Source organism: Xenopus laevis, chromosome 1S (assembly GCF_017654675.1).
Source record: "Xenopus laevis strain J_2021 chromosome 1S, Xenopus_laevis_v10.1, whole genome shotgun sequence".
NCBI lineage: Eukaryota > Metazoa > Chordata > Amphibia > Anura > Pipidae > Xenopus > Xenopus laevis.
Window position 1 is genome coordinate 107,603,740 of NC_054372.1, and position 23,060 is coordinate 107,626,799.

At 39.9% G+C, this 23,060-nt stretch overlaps 1 protein-coding gene across 4 annotated transcripts in view; it reads right to left on the reverse strand.

Moving 5' to 3' along the window:
• Window positions 1–23,060, reverse strand: part of bnc2.S (basonuclin 2 S homeolog) — a 355,235-nt gene that overhangs the window by 25,020 nt on the left and 307,155 nt on the right. For all 4 annotated transcript variants that reach the window (XM_018243745.2, XM_018243744.2, XM_018243746.2 and 1 more), the window contains one exon: window positions 4,874–6,855. In XM_018243745.2, coding sequence (XP_018099234.1) covers window positions 4,874–6,855 — 1,982 coding nt within the window. The remainder of the gene's footprint in view (window positions 1–4,873; window positions 6,856–23,060) is intronic.

Here is a 23,060-nt window from a genome sequence, read left to right on the forward strand (position 1 = left end):
CCTAGAAAGCCATCGCTCCCAGGTGAAGGAGGTACTCTCTCGTTTGAGGAAGAACTCTCTCTTCGCCAAGTTGGAGAAGTGCGTCTTCGAGGTGTCCAAGATCCCCTTCCTAGGATACATTATCTCCCCTGAGGGATTTGAGATGGATCCCGTGAAAGTGTCTGCCATCCAGGAGTGGCCTATTCCGCTGAGTACCAAGGCAATCCAGAGATTTATCGGATTTGCTAACTACTATCGGCAGTTCATCCGGGGGTTCTCTTCCCGCATTGCACCTATCCTGGCTCTCATCCGGAAAGGGGGTAAACCCAGCTTGTGGCCCCCATCTGCCATTGAAGCTTTTCAGTCTTTGAAAGAGGCCTTCATGTCCGCTTCTGTTCTCCGACACCCCAATCCTGAACTACCCTTTTGCATCGAAGTAGATGCTTCTGAAGTCGGAGCCGGAGCCATCCTGTCTCAGAGACACCCCGCTGATGGGAAGTTGCATCCCTGTGCTTATTTCTCCAAGAAGTTCTCGTCCGCAGAGCAGAACTACGATGTCGGGAACCGAGAACTCTTGGCTGTTAAACTTGCTCTTGAAGAGTGGCGTCACCTCCTGGAGGGTTCTCTGATTCCTGTTCAGATTTACACCGATCATAAGAATCTCGAGTTCATCCAGTCCCTCAAGAGGCTAAACCCCAGGCAAGCAAGGTGGGCTCTCTTCTTCTCTCGGTTTAATTTTATCTTGACTTTTCGCCCAGGTTCCAAGAATCAGAAGGCCGACGCCTTGTCTCGTAGCTTCACTCCGGTGGACCGCTCTCCTGAGAGACAAGAGCCAATCATCCCTCCAGTCAAGATTATTGCCTCCCTGTATCCACAGTTTGCTGATCAAATCCTGGCTGGTCAATCTTCTGCTCCTTCAGATACTCCCATTGGAATGGCATTTGTTCCTCCTGAGCTGCGTCTGCCTATTCTGCAACAGACCCATTGCTCCCGGCAAGCCGGACACCCTGGTCCAGCTAAGACTCTTGAACTCTTACGACGCCTGGTCTGGTGGCCTGATATCCGCAAAGATGTGAAGGACTTTGTTGCTGCCTGTAATGTTTGTGCCACATCTAAGTCAAGCCATTCCCGCCCCAGTGGGTTACTACAGCCTTTGCCGGTTCCTTCCCGTCCCTGGACCCACCTGTCCATGGACTTCATTGTCGAACTTCCTCCCTCTTGTGGGAACACTGTGATCTGGGTTGTCATTGATCGATTCTCCAAAATGGCCCATTTCATCCCTTTGAAGAAGTTGCCCTCTGCGGTGGAGCTGTCCCAGCTATTTATCCAGTACATCTTCCGCCTGCATGGTTTCCCGGTGGAGATCGTCTCTGATAGAGGCACCCAGTTTACTGCTAAATTCTGGCGTTCCCTATGCAAAAACCTGGGAATTGTTCTTCAGTTTTCTTCTGCATACCATCCACAGACGAATGGGGCAGCTGAACGTGTCAACCAAGCCCTGGAACAGTTCCTGAGGAACCACGTATCCCTCTGCCAGGATGACTGGTCTGATCTCCTCCCATGGGCGGAATTCGCTCATAATAATGCTTGTCATTCCTCTACAGGAAGGTCTCCGTTCATGTCGGTGTATGGGCAGCATCCTCAAGCTTTTCCCCAAGACTTTGTACTTTCTGACGTCCCGGCTGCTGACGATTCCGCAGCCCATATGTCTGCTATTTGGGCTGCTACCAAGTTGAACCTAGAGAAGAGCGCTTTGGTTCATAAGACTTTCGCGGATCGTCGTCGAAGATCTTCTCCTCCCTACAAGGTGGGTGATAATGTCTGGCTCTCTTCCAGGAATATCCGGTTGAAGATACCATCTCACAAGTTGGGTCCAAAATTCGTGGGTCCATTTCCCATCTTGGAGATAATCAACCCTGTGGCTGTCAGACTTCAGCTTCCACCAGAGATGAGAATCCCCAACGTGTTCCACGTGTCTCTGGTGAAACCCGCCATCACCAACCGGTTTTCTGGTGGTCAATCTCCTCCTCCTGCCATCTCTGTGGAGGGTCAACTCGAGTACGAGGTGGAGAAAATCCTAGACTCCAGGATCTCCAGAGGGTCCCTTCAGTACCTCATTCAGTGGAGGGGCTTTGGTCCTGAAGAATGCTCCTGGGAAGGACACCGTGATGTTCACGCTCCCCGTCTGGTGAGGGATTTTCACGCCAAGTTTCCCCAGAAACCTTGTCCCGGTGGTCCTGAGGCCCCCCGTGAGGGGGGGGGTACTGTCACGATCGCCGCCCGGAGCAGGACCAGGAGCTCCGGGCGGCGCAGCTATCACTTCCGACGCCGCTCCCAAAATGGCGGCGCCCATGGCCGCCACGTGGGTAGCGGCGCCGGCGCAGAGACGCCTGCGCGCAAGTGCGCAGGCGCGAAGACGTCACAACGACGCGACGGACGCAGGCGCAGCGCGTCGGTCGCAGACGTGCTGACGCCGACGCAAGGGCGCCAAAAATCCCCTTTAAAAGGACGCCTGAGGCGCCAAGATGGCGCCCGAAAATAGGATCTTGTTCCTGAATAGATTCCTGGGTTCCCTGTTGCTGTTCCTGTTATCCCTGAGTATATTCTTGATTGATCTCTTGTTGTTGACCCCCTGCCTGGACTTTGGACTCTGCTTATATTCTGCCTGCCTTTTGACCTGTTGCCTGAACTCTATTACCCCTTCTGCTAAATCCCTGGATACCACGATCCTGATCCCTCCTGAGGGGCTTCCTCCTAAATCCGGACTACTCCCCAGAGGGAACTCCCGGTTCCCTGACACCCCCTCACATAGGGGAACATGGTATTTCATTTCAATATAGGCCATTAGTGATGGGCGAATTTAGGAGGAAACGGCTAAAAATTCACGAAACGGCAAAGTTATTTGGTGTCCTATACATTCCAGTGAGCCATCTTGCAGTCTCAGTATCAGAAACCAATACAAGTATCTGGAACTATAAGTTATAATGTTAACTAAATTATGGTGTCATATACATTCCAGTGAGCCATCTTGCAGTCTCAGTCTTCACTGCAGTCCCATACTCCACAAACTTAGCTTAGTATTGGCAATTCAGTCCACTGGACTTAGATAAGACACATGCATGTATGTTTCCTTAGTGAAGCCTGGGACTGCCTGCCTTCTGCCACCACATGACATTAAGCAATTGGGCAGACATATGCTGTGGACATGTTTTTGACCCATACATGGACACTTTGGGGGGATAATGGGTCTTGACACTGTTACATCTTATTCAGTATAAGTCTTTTCAGACAAGACATGCGGGTGTATTTCTAAAGATGTACAGTTCATTTTAGTGAAGATTTTTCCCCATTTGACTTATTCATGCTAAATTATAATAAACAAAGGAAAGTTGTGCTCACCACTAATTTTTAAAACCATTAAGCGGGGGTGCAATGAGGCTGTGACCACAAAATTCATAAATATAAGAGTCCTCAGAACTCAACCCATTATCAATATATTTAGGACATTGAGACATTTTGTGTCTCTACTAAAAATGCCTTACGCTTTAAACAAAACAGCTCCATGTTGTAGCTCCCACCCTTCCCAGCTATAGTCGGATGATCCCAGTGGTGGCCAATAAAAGGACAACCATGTTTTGGAGTTTAACCTTGAAAGCAGCAAGTAAGTTGCAGGTAAAACCTGTGTAAAATGTATAATGAAGCAATAGAATTCTTAATGAATCAGATGCAAGTTGAGTGTAGGACTGGCCATACCAGAAATAACTGTGACATAGTTGGCCAGCTTAAATATATTGCAATATATGGACAAACAATCCTTGTTTTGTTTAAAGGGTAAGGCATGTTTTAGTAGCTTAAGGCACAAAATGTCTCAATGTCTTAAATATATTGATAATGGGTTAAGTGCAGAGGACCCCTTGTATTTGTTTATTCATGCTAAACATGGTGATGGAGCAAATAATCAGACATTGTAAAAGGAAACACACACCTTTAAAAGTAACAAAACTATTTGTTGAGTATGAGTTAAAAACAATTGTGCCAAGAAATATTCAGTTTTTTATATACTCTTTAGTAAACTATTTATTTGACACCACAGTTTACACCAGTTTTACAGTGTAAATCATTTTAAATTAGGGATGCACCAAATCCAGGATTCGGTTCGGGATTCGGCCAGGATTCTGCCTTTTTCAGCAGGATTCGGATATGCAAATTAGTGGTGGGGAGGGAAATTGCTTGACTTTTTGTCAGAAAACGAGGAAGTAAAAAATGGTTTCCCCTTCGGTTCGGTATTCGGCCATCTTTCGCGAAGGATTCGGGGGTTCGGCCGAATTCAAAAAAGTGGATTCGGTGCATCCCTATTTTAAATAGAAATAGAGGAGGTTCACAAAAGCACTGAGCTTCCCTTTTGGTGTAAATCCACATGTTAAAGCTCTGGGTGTGCTATTTATAAAGGTGTTTACTTCAAATTTACAACTGAATTTGAACCAACATTTTACACTTTAATGGATTTAGCAAAGTTCGTTTAATTGTTAAGGGCCTTCTCTTTTATACTGTCGTAAAAAATCTGTCATCGTTTGAAAAATTGCTTAAGAATGTACATATCACATGCAATTTTACTAACTGCACTGATTTTCTAACAAGTTTACTGTTACCTACAATGTATTCACACTTTTACAGTCACTTCAAAGCTTCTTGCATATGCCATTTTTATGAGGCAATGGGATGTGTACACAACTTTCCAAATACTGTATGTACACAGCTTTCAAACTATGTCCTATAGCCTTAGGGCATTATATAATATAGTTATGAGGTTATACACATACAATGGTTTTGTTTGTATTTTGTAAACAAATAAAAAAACACACAATAGTTATAAAAAAATCACGTGTCTACTAACCTGTCTCTACTTCTTCTTGAGGGGAAAGCAGCATTGCAGCCAGTCACAGTGCAGACATGCATCTCTTTTAAATGGACATTTTTGTAATGCAGTTTAACACTGTATGAGCTCTTAAAAGTCTTTTTACACACATAGCAGATTTTAGGATCTGGGCTTGAGCATAAGTCACCCTCTGGAGAGAATTTTGGAGGGCTTCCATAGTTCAAAGAAGAAGCTAAACTTTCATGCAGAGCAGCCATGCTGGCACTGCTCCCATTGTATAGTCCATAGTGGCTCATATAAAACATGTCATAGGCAGGATCTGTAAACTCTTCTTTCACCTTTATAACAGCTTGTTGATGACAGCCAATGTGATTTTCATATGACTTATCATTGTCCATCATAGACCTTATACTGTTTTCTTTAGGAAGAGGAAAGCGGTCATCTTCCATGGGTTCATCATAAAACTTTGGCTCAGAAGACTCTGACTCATTGTCAAAATCTCTCTCATGCTCCTGATCTTCAGAAGTTACACTATTGGCCCTTGTGTCTGTCCTCCTTATACACCTGTTTCCACCATTTTTTGAAAAACTATTCACAGACAATCCAGGACTCATATCATCTTGGGAATGACTGTCGTGACCAATGTCATTTGTCATTAGACCATGGTCAATATTTTCATCTTCTTCATCAAACTCATCTGCCGTATCAATGACTTCCTTTTCAATTTTAACAGGCATGCTAGACTTACGGGGTTTCTTTTTAGGTGCTTGGTCTGTATTAGAATCTTGTGTTGTTATACCAGTCACAGACCCTGATAACTCTGAGGGTGGAGGTAGAGATGGAGGAGGAGGAAGAGGCTGTTCCACTCCTAAAGATGATGGCATTATAGGACTAGTAGGTAGTGATGTTGGGGGGCTTACCATATCTCCCGAGTTTAATAGACTTCTGTAAAAGGGAGGAACAGGCTGCACAGTTTTTAAAGCTGGAAATACAAGCTGGTTGGAAAGTGTGTTTTGCAATATAGGGTCAAGAGGAGGGGTTGAAAAACCCAGGTGAGGTCTGCCAGGGCTAGTCAATGTTAGATTGGATTTTGTACTTGCTATTACAGGTGTAGCAGCCCCTGATGTTGCACGAATTAAATCTTTATCTCTATTGTTCCTTAACATCGGCATGTGTAGCCGGGGATTTGGGTTTGCACTGTGCCGGTTGCGACTTCTGAGGGAGCTGAAAACCATGTTACAGCCATCAATGGTACATCGGTGTTTAATTTTAAGATGAACTGCATTATAGTGGATCTTTAAGGTTCCTTTGTCATAGAAAGTTTTGCCACATGCATTGCAAAATACCCTGCCTTTCCTTGATGAAGAACCCATTCTTCTCATTCTATGAAACTTGAAGGAAGTTTTGGTGTATTCAGATTTATTTAGCTCATTCTCTGGTGTAGTAGGTTGAGAGGGAGAGGCATTGCTTGGCTCTGTTTTTGGCTCTACATTTGTGATGCTACTCAAGGCATTTCTGCTAGATGGTTGCTCATTTATGTTATAAGGCATTGGGGAGACTTCAGACTCACTTGTCTCTTCACATTCATTTTGATTGGAATTGCTGGGTTCACGTAACCTCAGTCCTGGATGCTCCAGCATGAGGCCATTTGGAGGCAATCCAAGCATAGGAGCAGATACTGGATTGATATATTGGAATGGAAGCAAAAAAGCAAGGCTATTGGGCATGTTTTCAAAGTGGTGAATGCTGGAAGGGTTGCTGTTCTCCATTTGGGAGAGAACACTTGGGCTCCTGGTGCGGTTGTTGTTTTCAATAAAAGTTCTTATGTCAGAGTCTACTTTTAACGAGGGCACAGCCACAGCCTGCCCTTCTTTCTCTTGGATGGCCATGAGCTCCACAATGGATTTGGTCTCTCCAAACCTGAGGAACTGCTGGAGTGTGATGATCTCCTCTTCCCTCGACATAATAGCCCAGCGGTCCAGGACTTTGCCAGTAGTATCCTAGGGTTCACGCCAAAGAAACAACAAAAGAGAAGATGAATAAAGATGTTGGCAATTGGAGCAGCAGTTAGCAAAACAAACTGAATCACCCAATAACAGTATCAATCCAGATGGCTGTTTTTTTTAACAAAGGGTTTAAAGATTGCTTTTTAGCAAGTACAGTGTACAGTATTTGTTTAGCATAAATTAGTATAAGATTGATATTAATTGTCAAACGGAGCAACCCTTGTTTTAACATACTATTTTGTACCATACATATCAATAAACGCTAGAATGCATTCAGATCAATGGAAAAAAATTTGATAATGATCAATCTAGTTACCTATTCTGCTACTACTTTGGTATTGGTCTGGCTTATCAGCTAGTAGGTGCAGCAAGTTTGTACCTTAAAGAAAAATACAGCTACTTGTAATAGATTAGCTTTGTTTAGCACATCTGCTGGTAGAATACTGAAAGCAAATGTTTGACTAGTTGCCATGCATTAATATCCAGGTGCAAATTTGCCCAGTGTAAGTAAATGAGCCAAACTGTCTCATAAACTTGTCTTGAATAAACACAAGCTCAAATACAAATTCTCAATCAATAGTCAATACCTTGCTCTGCATAGCATATGCCATTGCTAAATACTCGTCATTTTTAAACAATACATCTGTAGCTGAATTTAAGAATTGGATGGAAAATGTCAATAACATATCATAGAGAACATAAAATAAAATATTCAACTGGGTAAAAAATTAAACATTAGCAAATATTGTATATATACAAAAATAAAAAATGCATACCTATCTTTTTATGTATCCAAAGGCCAACAATATTAAGTAAAAAACAAATCAGTATCAATGCTATGGTAGCCAAAGATGTTTCATATGTCTGACAGAGTTTGATTTTACAGCCCAAATGTGCAAACATGTCTTAAAATGTTCTGCTGGAAAAAAGGAAATTCCACAGAGAACACACTTCAGTAATCACCAGACCATTTGCTTTTAAATATACATTAAAAAGCATTTCACGCTTTCATTTTTGCTAGTAAGTATGAGATTTGCCTCAAGGTAGGACTTAAAAATTCTGCACTGTTATATCAGTCAAGCCAAATTCAGCATTTACTCATAGAGACTATTAGTAGGGCTATAATGTCTGCAATGCTTAATAAGCAAAGAAGACCTAAGTCCCTTCCCGCTCCTCCTGGACACTGCCACTATATGGGGTTAGAGCAGTGAATGATCCTGTTAGCCCAGGCAAAAATAGAAATTACTTCTAGCCAGAAACATTAACCTCTTAGTAAAATTCTGTACTACTAAAGGCTGCTCATCTAAAGGAAGATTTGACCTTAACAAATAGGTTCAATACTGTTGAATCTGAAAATCATATTACGCACTTATATGACTGTGAGTTTAATTTTCGTTTCCTACCCCTTATGCATATATATACTGTAAGTTGTAGGTGCAAATATAACGTGATTATTTTTGTGCCAGGTCCACTGTTTGCCATATAAGCAGTTGCATTAAATAATACTATTCTGACACTTAGGGGCTGATTCACTAAATTCGAGTGAAGGATTCGAAGTAAAAAAACTTCGAATTTCGAAGGTTTTTTTGGGCTACTTCGACCATCGAATGGGCTACTTCGACCTTCGACTACGACTACGACTTCGAATCGAAGGATTCGAAGTAAAAATCGTTCGACTATTCGACCATTCGATAGTCGAAGTACTGTCTCTTTAAAAAAAACTTCGACCCCTTAGTTCGGCAGATAAAAGCTACCGAAGTCAATGATAGCCTATGGGGAAGGTCCCCATAGGCTTGCCTAACTTTTTTCGATCGAAGGATATTCCTTCGATCGTTGGATTAAAATCCTTCGATTCGAAGGATTTTATCGTTCGATCGAAGGAATTATCCTACGATCGTTCGATCAAATTTTCTGCGCTAAATCCTTCGACTTCGATATTCGAAGTCGAAGGATTTCAATTCCTAGTCGAATATCGAGGGTTAATTAACACTCGATATTCGACCCATAGTGAATCAGCCCCTTAGGGGGCAGATTTATCAAAGGTTGTGTGATAGAGTTATTTAAGAGAAAACTCGAACGTCTAAAATTGGAATAAATATTACCAAACTGAAAACTCGAGCAGAATTTGAATGCAATTTCAACCGAGTTTTCTTATGAAAAAAACTTGAATATCAGAAAGGCTACAAACATCTTCAAATGGGTCAACAGACCTCTGACATTTACTTCTACATGAACTCGGCAGGTTTTAGGTGGCGACCTATCAAATTTGAGTTACTTCCATGGTTGAGGTTGATAAATCTTGAATTTGAATACGAGTTTACATTTTTCCCAATTTGAATTTGTGAGTTTTAACCAAAAATTAAACTCGAAAATTCGAATTTGGCATTCAAACCTTCATAAATCTGCCCCATAATAAATACAGTATGTCTCCCTTAATAAATACAGTATGTCTCTAAGTGGCAAATACTAATCATTTATCTTATGGACTGAATTTCAGGCATGCCTAGATTCCACTCCAGAATGACATTCAAACGTAGAGCTTAGGGATTTAAGTGTTGAGTATATACACCCCTTTTTTTCTTTAGAAATAAAGTATTGTTGTATTTGTTAATTCCTACTCTGTGAAGAGCAGCCTTTTCCCTTCTACAGCTGTGCCATATTACCATAAAAGCTTAACTGTCAACATAGAACAAAACTCCAGGTCTATTAAATAGCCTTAGTGTAAACCACTATTTTGTGTTTAGAAAGTAAACACCTTATTTTTAAAAGACAGCAGGAGCTTTATACTGTGCAAAAGATTTTTTTCAAGTGTTTTTTAGAGAAGGAAAAAACTAAGATGTGCACATACTTCGTGATCAGGTAAAGTTCTAATAGCTTTTTCTAATGGCTTTTGAAGGCATTGTCTATTATGAAGTCTTAAAAACATCTGTGGGATGACCCTTAAAGCGGACCTATAATCTTGTACACCACAAAAGGAATTTGTTAGGAAGACCATAGAGAGTTTTTTTTATTTTTTCTCTAGCCTTTTCCTTTCATGAACTGATGGTATGATTTCAACTGACCTACAGGCTAAGATAAAAATGTGTCAGGATGTGACCCAGACATAAGGACATATTTTGTGCTGACATCTGAGTTAGGTCTGAAGCAAAGGATGAGTGCAAGATGATTACCTCAGAAGATGCAAGCTGTCAGATTAATATGTTGCACCAGAAGATGAACACAAGGTTCGCAGAAATACTTATAAGGGTGAAAAAAGATGTAGTGGATTTAAAAATTACATTTATTCTTACTGAAGAAAGGGAAATATGTGTTGTTTAAGACTAGAGTCCCTTCTACAACCTTTTATTTTACATGCAACTACAGTACATTTGGATTATCACAGAAATATCCTTTTTTTTAATTGCTTTGGTTACTTTTATTCCTTTCTGCAAACTGTGGAACTTCACTTAAACCCCAGAACTGGCAACCTAAGAATATCAATGATATTGAATACATAACAATGAAGGGTAAATCCAATCATTTTCTTTAAAAAAAAAATTTAAAAAAAACTTTCAAAAGTGAGCATTCCATAGAGTAAGGCTTATTACAAGTTCTGGTGTTTGGATGAGTTCTCTAGAATCAATTTGATGGTATGGAACTTTGTCTCTTTGCCAAAATGAAACTAATTGTGAAAAAGAGTGAATGTCTAGACGCATCCATTGTCATTCTATATGGGTTCCATCAATGCCATCATTTCATTGTATTTGTATTTTTAGACCAAACATTTCACATATACAATGTACATAGAAATAGTTATTTTTATGGAGCTTAAAATGGGTTGAGTGTTTTTAAATATTTGGCTTTATCAATTATTTTGATATTATTGTTAAAAAGTTTTTATAAGGGATGCACCGAATCCTTTATTTTGGATTAGGCCGAACCTCCAAACCTCCGAAAGATTCAGCCGGATACCGAACCAAATCCTAATTTACACATGCAAATTAGGGGTGGGAAGGGGAAATAAGAAGAGCAAATAAATGCAAATCTGAATATACAGTCAATAGTTACAGAATTTTGTATATTCCACTACTGATTGCTACATGAGGTTTTATAACAGAAAATCAGAAAAAAAAGTACATCTATTCTTAATTTCCAAAGTCAATCCAGAAAGTCAAATGTCCCAAGACTTGAACATGACACTGGTCTGGGTAAAAATCTAGCATCCTGGAAAGTTGGGATCTGGAAGAAATGGTGCAATAGTCTGATTTGCCTAAATGATTTTACCACCAATGTACTGCAAAGATGATCAAATAGTTCAGTAGCTGGTGTCAGCAGCCTACCACCTTCTGATGGCTTCCTCCACTGCATTTGTCATGTTCTGCATTTTTTTCAACAATACTAAAACTAGCATTCTAGGTAGAACTATAGCTCAGACGTGTTTGTTTCTCAGCTACTAACTAAGGCACCAGAGAGCTTACTGTATAGCCTACGTATATATTTATACAGATATCAATTCTATCACCTAAAAGTTGGGCCAACTGATGCCCTGATATGGTTTGTATATTGGATCGATGCAAGCTGCCTGCTAAGTGACTTCCCCATTCATTTGGGTGGACAATTTGTGCTACTCTCCAGCCTATTATTTCATAGAATGTCTGGAAACTTGGCCAGAATACGTCTATGTACTCTGTAAATGTTCACGGCTACTCCAGTGATGACTTGTGCCATTTAAGCCCTTTAAAACAGGTAACTTTATATAATTGAAAGAGCCGACAGAATTTTTAACCATACCAATACTTTTTATTTATTTTTAAAATTGAATCCCCTGGCATCTCTGGGCTAATTTTAACACCTGAAGCAAATCAAGGATATCATTCTCTTTCCTTATTCCTGTTCGGGAAAAGCTCAATAAATATAGTAATGTTAATATCACAGCCCTGCAGCGAACAATGTACAGTACTAATAACTCTGTCTGTACATATTAATACGTTTCTTGTCCCAACAGTCTTGACTTTCCGAGCAGCCCACTTCTCCACATTAACAGCAGTCATTTGGAGAGCAGCAAACGTGCCATTAGAAGCACTTTTACAAGTGTATATTCATCCACCAATTAGCTTAATGTGGCCGCTTTCTGCATATTTTCTATCAAGACCTGAACAAATCTCATTAATATTTCCCCCTAGCGCTTTGACAGATTACCTTGTCATTATGCATCCTGGAGCCTTTGAAACAATATGGGTAAACTACTGTTTGCGAGGTTAATGACAATTATCCCCTAATTACTGCATAAGTCACTCAGTCCACTTTATCTCCTAGGCAGGGTTCTGCTCTGTGTATCTGCCATTGTGTCACTGTAAATGAATCTTGTGTAGCTATATTTATATCTGCTTCACTGCCTTGTAAATTGCCTGACAAGAAAATGAGCAAATTAATGTGTGTCATCAGTAATCCTAACATAATGCAATCACGGAATGTTACAGTAATGCTAATAACAATCATCAGATTGTTGGAATCACGCTAATGATGATATTGATACAGAAAAAAGATATGCAATCTAGTTCTAAAACCTTGTCAAACAGAATGGCCAGGAACACAGAGTTAACCACATTACTGACAGCATTTAGAAAACATGGCAAATGTGCTCCTTGTCCAGTGCATTGTGCTAGAGGAGAGCACATATCATATTATTAATGATGGGCGAATTTCTCCTGTTTCGCTTCGCAGAAAAATTAACAAATTTCCCACAAAATTCGCGTAACACAAAAAAATTTTCGAAACTCAAATTTTGATGCCCGTGTCAATTTTGACAGCTGCGTCAATTCTGATGCTCGCATCAATTTTGAGACCGGCGTTAAAGTCAATGGGCGTCCAAATAGTGTTGATTCACAATGGTTTTGACGCAAGCGACCTTTCCGATGCATGTCCAAATTTTTTTTAAATTCTCGGTGCACTTTTGCATATTTATTCACCAGCGGCAAAACGCGGAAATCTGACTCGAATTTGCAACTGATGAATTTATTCGCCCATCACTATTTATTATCTTTTGCTAGCCCCGGAAGTTCACTATAAGGCTTGCTCAATAAATAACTACAGTGATCAGTTTTGTGAACCCACTGTTTTTCTGTATATCTCACTTAGGATTTTGGTCTCCATCAGCCATGGTTGATAAGTCAGAGAGCCCTCACTCACAAAAGATAAATACATAAATAAAGAAAAAAAAACGTTATTTCCATTAAAAAAACAATATAAACTATACTTCAAGATCCAAATTCAAGTGGTGAAATATCAATAATGGAAAAATAAATGGAAGACTGACAGAGAGATAGAATTTTTTTTTTTTTAAATCTCGTCAAAAAACAAATGTAGCGTTATATGTGCACCTGCCAAAGTAGCAACCCCTCTTCAGATCCATAAGAATGTATTTATTTTGCTTACAGATGTACTTACACTTGTTTATTTTCTTCTAGCTATTTGTTTTCTTTGTGCGCAAACAACCACAACCAGCAAATACAATTACATGAAATCAAAAGCAGAAATTCCAGGTCTCTGATCAGCGCTTTATGCAGCTTGTACATCAGTAAGTCAAAGCAAGGAAAGCTGTCCCCAAAGCCTCAGTGGGAGCTGTTTTTGTCTGAAAGGGAGATCCTGGTGACACTTTCTATTCACTAGAGGCTGCACGCTCTGATGAACCAGCAAAGCTCCGAAAGTGCAACAGCCCTTGATGTCAGCTACATGAGTTTTGTGTACTGACTATGACAGTGGCTTGGAGCTCGTTTGGGAATACATTAAGGTACAAGATGTAAATGCTTTCAGCATATAACAATGTATTCTTTCTGCTACGAAGCTGAAGCAAAATAACTGTTTCACTTGAGAGATCATATATGCAGACCATATACAGTACGCATGTGTTTGTGTCTATTACTAGAATACCACATGCAGGGGCGTAACTACAGAGGAAGCAGACCCTGCAGCTGCAGGGGTGCCCAGGAGGTATAGGGGCCCCACGTGCTCCTAATTCATATACAATTTAAATAAATATTGGTAAAATTGATCAACCTAGGGGGCCTGAAAAGTAATCTGCTGTGGGGCCCAGTAATATATAGTTACGCCACTGAACCCATGGTGTAATTTGAAAAAACAATGAAAAATAGTTAACAAAATATTCTCATTACACAGCACAGATTATGGAATGGCAGGAAATGGCAGTCTCCAGACCATAATTCAAGATATAGTTTTATTTCATAGTGAATCATCTTCTAGCAAAACAGCGAAGCAACTCATCTAAATATGTTTGTACTGGATACTGGATACTTGGATGGGGGGTACGCACAGAAGGCTCACAAGTAAAACGTGACTCTAGCTAAAAAGACTCTAGCTAAACTTTCCATTGGAGTCAGCAGCGTGGTCGCTAGTGAAATTTATCCCTTAATTCGCGAAATAGACAAAAATTTGCAAAACGCATTAAAGTCAATGGGTGTCAAAATTATTTTGACGTGAAAATTTTTATACGTGCACCTGATTTGTCCAAATGCATGGGTGTCTGAATAATTTTGATGATTGACAATTTTTATGCACGCGACTATTCTAACGCGCGCCCGCATTTTTTTGATGAGGCAGATTTTTTTCACGGCAGATACGCAAATTTATTTGTGGGTGGCAAAATGTGGAAATTCACCACGACTTCATGCCTGGCGGATTTAGTCACCCATCACTAGTAGTCGCTCCTAATTTTATTTCTAGACAGAAACCAAAGCGAATGCAAATGTAACTATGCCTACATGTTTAATGAACTATTTATAAGAAGTACATTGAAAGCAAACATATAAATACTTTAGATTATATTTTCACTTTAAAGGGCAACTAAATAACATTGCCAAAAAAAATGTAACTGTGCCACCGGGGCTGTTCTATTCATTCATAGGTGTGTACAGTATCCCTATGGTAGTGAAAATTGCTCAGCGCACCACCAAACTCCTCCATATTCTATAACTTCAGCTGTGATGCTACTGTGTGTACACAGCAGAGGCATACATCCAGTAGCAACCCATTAACGTGGTTTTAGTTATATAATTACATATTTGTGTGAATTATCAGCATTACCTTTTAATATGATATTCGGCCTATCATGCCTTGAAAAGGTACAATGAGCAAAAGCTAAAGATAAAAATTGGGAAAATATATACATTTCTCTATATATGAGTTGTTTTCAGGCATTTTCTTTTTTTGCTGTGGAGCATGCTACTAAAAAGAATACACTAATGGCCTCTCTACTTCATGTCATTAAAGCCATTATTGGCATAATGCCAGAAAGGCACAAAGACCATTAGGTTGTACACTGCAGCGTACTTCTGCCTCTCCGCAGGTTTATCATTTGATCCACAATTTTAATTTTATTCCCTTTCATTCAGGGTCGTATTATACAAAATGCATAATTAAAAGCTGCTATGGCTCTCTATATTTCTCAAATTAAAAGATAGCAAACATTTGCAGATCTAATCCACTGGAATTAATAAATCAAAGTTTTTTTTCTCCCTTTTAGCGACTTGTAAGCCTTGTATTCTGTAGATTCAGGAGAGCTGCTCTGAAATAAAGAAGGACTTTGGTGTGGTGTGCCTCTGTAGCTCCCTTCCATTCTCCTAATCCATATTACTTTAAGGGGAGTATTTTTCTGAAAACCAATAAACCAAATTCTCACGGGTTTATTCCCCTATTTTTCAAAATTTCGTGAAAAAATTGTGACTTTAATAAATAATCCCCTTAGTCTCTATCATGAACCGAAGAAACACAGCCTCATTTATGATTGCAATCAGAAGTGAATAATGATAAAATGCATGTAAAGTGTATTGCATCAAAAGATACTCCTGGCACTTTCACGTGGTTACACTGAGCGCCAACATTAATAGAGGCAAAGTATGTGGGACACAAGCACCCTCTCAGAACACAGGGAGAGTGTATTGCACTTACTACAAAGCCTATGAGTAAGAGCCTCAAAAGGCATGAAATGCGTAAGGCCCTCACCTGTAATGTACTTGTAATTTTACTACCTTTTGCTTTATTTTTGAAAGGAAAACTCATAACTCTTTGCAGCAGTTATGGGAATACTCTTCTATAAGCATCAGTAATTGATAAGCCAATCTTCTCACTCGGCTGTGCCTGCCAGCCAGATGTGGATGTTTCTATGCATTTTTTCCTTGTCCGTACATTCTACAGAATATAAATCTGCACATGCTTAATATAAGTCATTAAATGTGTACTTTAAATAAACCATTCCACAATTTTAAAAAAGCACTAATATTCCAGTAATGGGAGTGCAAATTAAAATAATAAACCATACATGAGCCCACATGGCTATTTGTCTATTTCAGTCCTCTGAATTAGAGCATTCCAGCATATCTATCATTGCACAGTCTGCTCAAATACCACACAGATTCTACTTTATGAAGCCGTATAGGACATCCGTGTGAAGGGGTAGCTGCATACGCCACTGGCTATGAGAATTCTTGAGCAGCACTTAAGTGCATAGCGCTACTGACTGTGAGGGGGATGGGTCCTTTAAACATAGCGCATCTCCTTTGCCCCACGTGGACACGCATTGCGTCTTTGCGCAGGCGAATACGTGTGATGTCAGTGTGTATGCGCACACAGGCTGCCTTATATAACAGCACCTCCCCCTTAAGACTCAATCTAATGCCCATAGCAGCTACAGGCACAACCTCCCTCCCGCCCACCCAGTTGTAAAGAATTTTCGGTGAATTTTTTACATTTATAAAAAAAAAAAGTCTACACTTGTGAGCAGTTAACTGAATGTAAGATTTTTTTTAAGTGTAATTGTCACAGCATGGCGGTTAATTGATCCTTTGCCTGTATTCGGCTTTGTTATAAAAGACACCACATGCCCACTGCACGCAGTGGCCGGCATTCGGGGTAAGACAAGTAATTTGTTATATATTTGACATCTAACTTAGATGTGTTTTGAAATTGGCAAGGATCTGGTAATATAAATAAAGCTGTGGCCGACCTTCACCCACAATCCTGTTTCAGTGTGTTTATTATAACCATGGTGTTAAGGGGTATCCCTATTGGGGCAGAGTTTGGGGTTTTTTAGATGATAAACATCTTCACAGTTTTATCAGAGTGGCATAAATGGCTGTGGCAGTTGCTATAATCAAATTATGAACGTACTACAACTTGTCCCTCTAGTACCTGGCTCATTGCATTGTTATGAATAAGACTTCTGTCAGCACAGCTGGAACATTCTTCTTTAGTGGCCTGAATAAGAGCAGAAAGGACAGAAGGTCATACCTCTCTAATAATAATGATAATAATAATAATATGATCCGTTATCGGAAACCCGTTATGCAGAAGTCTCCGAATATTGGGTAAAGGGCAGATTATTCATGTAGGCATATAGATTAGCTATGAGGGGAAAAGGCAGATTATTCATATGGCCTATAGATTAAAACCGTTCTGTCAAAGTTTTTCTATGCTATGGGCCAGTTATCCATTATTTTTTTTAATGTATGTGGGTCAGATTATTATAAAACAATGTCACACAAAAGGCTGTGTGGGAATTGAGGGGGGGGGCATGGAAACAATTTAGAACCACTACAGTAATAGCATTCACAGTATGAGCCTAGTGATAAAATACAGGGCTGATGTGAAATGAATTCCCAAAAACACCTGAGGAAGGAGTTGATCTCCAAAAGCTTGTGCCAGTGTCAATTTATGCAATAAAATGTGATAAAGGCAATGGCCAGAATAAGTTGGTGTGCTTCTTCCCTAGTATATGACTTGGATGGTATATTTGGCCTGGAAGCGGTTTGGGAGTTGAATGCACCCGGCAGAGAAAAGTAAGTGGTGTGCTGCAAAAAATTGTAATTAATTGTTATTGTTTTTTGCCTTCCTCTGGATCAACTGGATTACCAGAAAACAAAACCACTACAAAATCTGAATTGGAGTAAGGTGAACACAAGCGAGCAAAGGCAGTTGCAATATATGGTTAAAAAGAGCAGGGCACTGTTATATATATTAAATCTTTGATCCTCCAAATAGGACAAGCACATGATAAAACAGCAATACCTTTTTATGTTGAATTCAGCTACAAACACTGACATATCAAGCATATGGTAATCCTTATCAGTGATACACACAAAGCAGGCAACATAAGGTGCACAGTTTCTTGCTGCCAGTAGCTGCTCTTTCACAAAGATTGCCATGGGGCCCTGGCAGCACCACATTAAAATTTCAAACCCCAGCACTTTCAGGATAAGCTTCTATGCTTCTCTGAGCCACGGAACACAAATAAAGAAATGGAGTCACTGAAGCACAGCACTTGTTCTTAAGTAAAAAGTCATGCACAGGTACAGGGACCCTTGGGTCTCTGGTTTAGCAGGTACCTCTCAGCCTCACATATCAGCTCGCTGAAGTGGTATTAAAGATTGGCCTACATGTTTGAGTGGACCCATTTGCTCCTTGCAGGTACAAATGGCCATTTGCTGTACATTACGCAATTACACTCTCGCTTCCTTTGCCCCTTGCTAACAGCATGTAAAACAAAAAAGTGCCATTTACTCTGGACCCAAGGGCTGGAAATACAAAGCACTTTGTGCAGATTGATGGTGGTGTGGCTGGGACAGAGCAGGAAATGGACAACAGTGTGTTTCTAAGACTAATGGCATAATGCTCCTGTTTCTAAACAAAAGTGCACCACATCACCTCTTTCCAAGAAGCAGCAGCCAGCAAGGAGATAAGAGCAAAGGATAAAGTAGTACTTGACATAAAAGCTGCTCTTACTTGATCTCAGCCTTGGTGATTTATGTTTGTTTGTATGCACAATATTTGACACATGCTGTTTAATCTGTTATTGGGCAGGTAGAGTGGATGTTACACGATGCTGAACTTGTTACCCCAAAAAACAGTACTATGAAATTATAGTGCTGCAAAATGAACAATTAGCTAACATTTTGCGAAATGCAAAATACCTTGTCCAATATTAAATACATAAGGATTCGTTGATAAATACACGTGTAAAATACAAGGCACGATTATGTGCATGCACCTTCATGCTTATTAACCACAATTAACACCATTCATTCCTCAAATGTAACATAACAGTACACCATGCACGTGATTCATCAGAACAAGTTGATTTACGAAAGGCAGTCTCCCATCGACTCCATTTTATTCAAATAATCCAATTTTTTAAAATGTATTTCCTTTTCCCTTGTAATAATAAAACTGCACCTTGTACTTGATCCCAAGGAAGATATAAGTACTCCTTTTTGGAAGCAGAACCAGCCTATTGGTTGCTTTTAATGTTTACATGAATATCTAGTAGACAAGGGCTCCATTATCTGGAAAGACCCAGCTCCAGAGCATTTTGGATAACAGGTCCCATACCTGTATACAACATCTGAAACAATCCTGTATAATTCCAATAACCGATATAGCACGTATTCTTTTGAACTGACTTCTTATTTCTACCACTTAATTTCATTACAGCTAGTTGAGTTGTGCTATTTAATGAAATTAATGCATTTCTCGGGTGGGAAAGACATAAGTGGGATAGGAAGCTGAAATGACACAGCATCCTTATTAGATACACAGGGTGAAACACATCAAACTGTGTATAGTGGTTGCACCTATTTCCAGTTGCTATTTTGCACCTAATATTTACATTAGAGAAAAACAGATGGGGTGTAAAATAGGTGCAGATAAAATAGTAACAGTCAGTGTACAGTGTTATGGAATAATGTACCAACCAGTGTACAATTTAAGGCATATAATAAGAGATTTGGGGACTATATCAATTTAGTTACAGGTCATTGTTATTCTGGCTGGGTGGCTTTTAAACAGGCAGTATACGTCAATTTTCAACATGAGCTCAGTGAAAAGGGCCTGCATTATTTCCTGCACTAATCAAGAAATAAAAAACACTATCACCTTTCGACAACCTTTTCTGACAAGGCACTGTTTGCAGAAGAGAAACTGATACATTAAATTACCAGTCCACCAATAAGACCTCTGTATAATGAACTGATTCTTTTTACAAAGGTTGCGGCTTAAGAGAGGGGGGGGTTGGTTATGCAGAGCTCATTATCCCCATTTGAACATATAATCCTATTTACAGATGGGAAGAGACGGTAGTGGGTTCAGTGAAAAAAAGTGTTCCATCAGTTTTTTATAATAGCAAAAAATAAGAAAAGAAGGATAAATGTATTGGAACTGATCCAGGTACTTGTGACAATCTATAATTACTATGCCAGTTGGCACTAAAGAGGTCTAGTCACAAAGTCCTGCTTTGTGAAAATACAATTTAGCCTTTCTCCTCAGTTCATAGAATTGTGAAAATGTGAATCTCCAGAAAGCATTGCTATCCCTTAAGCTGAATGTGATAAGCTGGCAAACACATAATAATTGCTGAGAACTGTCCTTATGTCCCTTTTTTCTATTCACTCCAGGACCTTCTGATCCTGCTACGCTGGTTCCTTTGACACCAGCTCTGTTAAACATGAACAAGTCTCTGCTATCATTCGCCTCGGAGCTGAGAGGAGGCAACGCAGCTCTCGCACAGATGTGACAGAACGCTTTTACTTGAACTGAAAAGCTTCTGACACGTTGGAAAATGTACAGCCTGAGAGCGCTTGAGGCAAAGATGCCACCCCAGCCTTACATCTGCCTGCTCTCATTTGTCTACAACTGGGCTTATAGATACAACAAGCCTCCAGATGTCACGGCAAGCGGTGTTCATATGCTGACTTCAGTCAGGCACTATTGTTGGCTGCCGGCATGACAGAGTTGTTACCAGTAAAATATTTAAACTCTGTGTTTCCCAACACAACTCAAGTTGTCACAAAGGATCACATGCACCCTCTGAATTAATTAGCACATGCCTCAGTAATATAATTGTTCCTGGAATGAGCAGCTACATGGGATTCTCCATTACCTATGCTGTGACAGAGAAAACATAAGTCATTTTTAGCCTTTAATACAGTAAACCCGACTGTATAGATTTGATATGGGGACATCCCCAGTCATGACAAGGGTACTCCTCAATTTGACCCTTCACCTTGAGCTATCCCACTGGACCCCATTATTAAATACCTTAATGAAACCAGAAGACAGAGATGGGTGTAAAATAGCCACAGCATTTATTCACATTTTATCAAATGAATAGGACCTTGCCAGCTTAACCCAAGGCAATATTCTAAAGTCAGAATTTAACGATGATAGGAAATCCAAGCAGGCTGCCCCCTATCACAAGCAGTAGTAGCGTCTGTATCAATCAATCCACTGTGCAGTCACAGGAGAGAACCTCTTTTCTCCCTCTTCTAAACTTACCTGTGCAGTACTCTGGCAAGGTCCTACCACTGCTGTGACAAATAAAACTCAAAATATAATATCATATGTGCACTGTTTTTATCCAGAGGAAGGTAAAAAACCCTGCCCAAAGTCAGTGCCAATTATGCTTTAAGAGGGAAAAAATTCCTTCCTTACCCCAATGGCGATCAGAAAAATTCCCTGGATCAAGCGATTCACATTCATTTAACATAAATAAATACAACACATATTTCCTTTAAATATAAAGAAAAATGGCCCCAGGACAACTATATACAACAAGTACTGTCAGAGCCAATAATATACCTCTCTGCCATCTCCCAGCAATTCTGCCTAACTAATGGATACTCACAGTTGCAGTTCCCTGAGATATCCTCCAAGGGGCAGATTTATAATGATACAAGCTTCCAGGTTCAGCCAGAACGATTGCAGAAAATGCAAGTGGGTTTCTGATTTCACTCATGTTTTCTGTTATCGATTACTTTGGCTTGTTACAATATGGGAAAGCAGGTTTTTGGCAAAAATAAAAAACTTGCCCAGTTTTACCACTCAAAAGCTGGAAAACTATTTTTTTTTTATTAAAAAAAACCAAAACCATTCAGCAGCAAACCAGAGTAATTGACTGCAGAAAACACAAGTGAGTTCAGGAGCTTTCATTAGTTTTGTTGTAATAATTTTTCCTCTAACCAGAGCTTAGACAAATGTGCCTCTAAATAGCAAACATGACTTCTTTCCCTATGGGAGCTAGTCATGCATATGTATAATCTAAGGCTGAACACATTAACTGAGGTTTTTGTTTTTAAGGCAAGGCACACAGGAAGATTAGTCACCTGCAATTTTTTAAAAGGTCGTTGTGGTGACAAGTTGTTTGTCTTTTTGATGCAAAGATGTCAAGCGATTTCTGTTTCAGATGGATTTACTTCCCATAGTGTCACACACTAATTTTCCCACCCACAAGGGACAAAACAATTCAATATTACATCCCAGCAAACTATGCTGATGTCATCAAATGAAATTTGCATACGATGGCAGTTTGATAGATTTCAATACTTGTCAGTGGTAATGCTATTTCTGTGAAATTGCCCATAAAAGGGTCTCTGTGCGTTTTGGGACTACATGCGTTTTAAAGTAGCTTCATATGTTTTGACCAGGGGTGCTTCGCCAATGAGGCGAGTTGAGCCTGTCGCCTCAGGCACCAGCGCCCCACTAGGTACCAGGGGCAGCAAAAATGCTGCTCCTGGTACTTTAAGAGCGAATTTCCGGGGGAGGGGGGGCAGCAGCAACTGCTGCCTCAGGCAGCAGAGGGGCCAGGATCGCCCCTGGTTTTGACACTGGTGATTTGCATTATTGTCTATTGGTAGACAACAGCCACGGGTGCAGATGAAAATGGTGAAAAGGCATAGGATAAAAAGCAGATAACAGATAAGCTCTGACCTATACAATGGGATTCCTCAGAACATATGTTATCTACTGTGTATCCTGTGCTTGAATGGCTGTCCCTGTGGTTGCACAGCAGCTTGTTTATATAAACTATAGTTGTGTTTTTAAAACAAACACACCAGTTTCACCAGTGCAGGGCAACAGTACATTATACTGTCAACCCTTTAAAATACTCTAATTTTTTGGTGTTTGCTGTTACTTTAAGAGAAACTATCATTTAAAAAAAAAGTTAGCATTTGTACTGGGAAAACAACATGCAAAGTATAACAATTTTTATTTCATTAATTTTGATTTTTTTTGTTAACACTTTCATTGTCTGATTCATGCCAAAGAAATCTGCTGAGACTGTAAAAATAAAATACCATGCTAAATCTACAGTGAATCTTGTCATCAGCTTATCATTACAAGCTGTTCATTTTGTCAATGCTGCAGCAGTGCTGAAA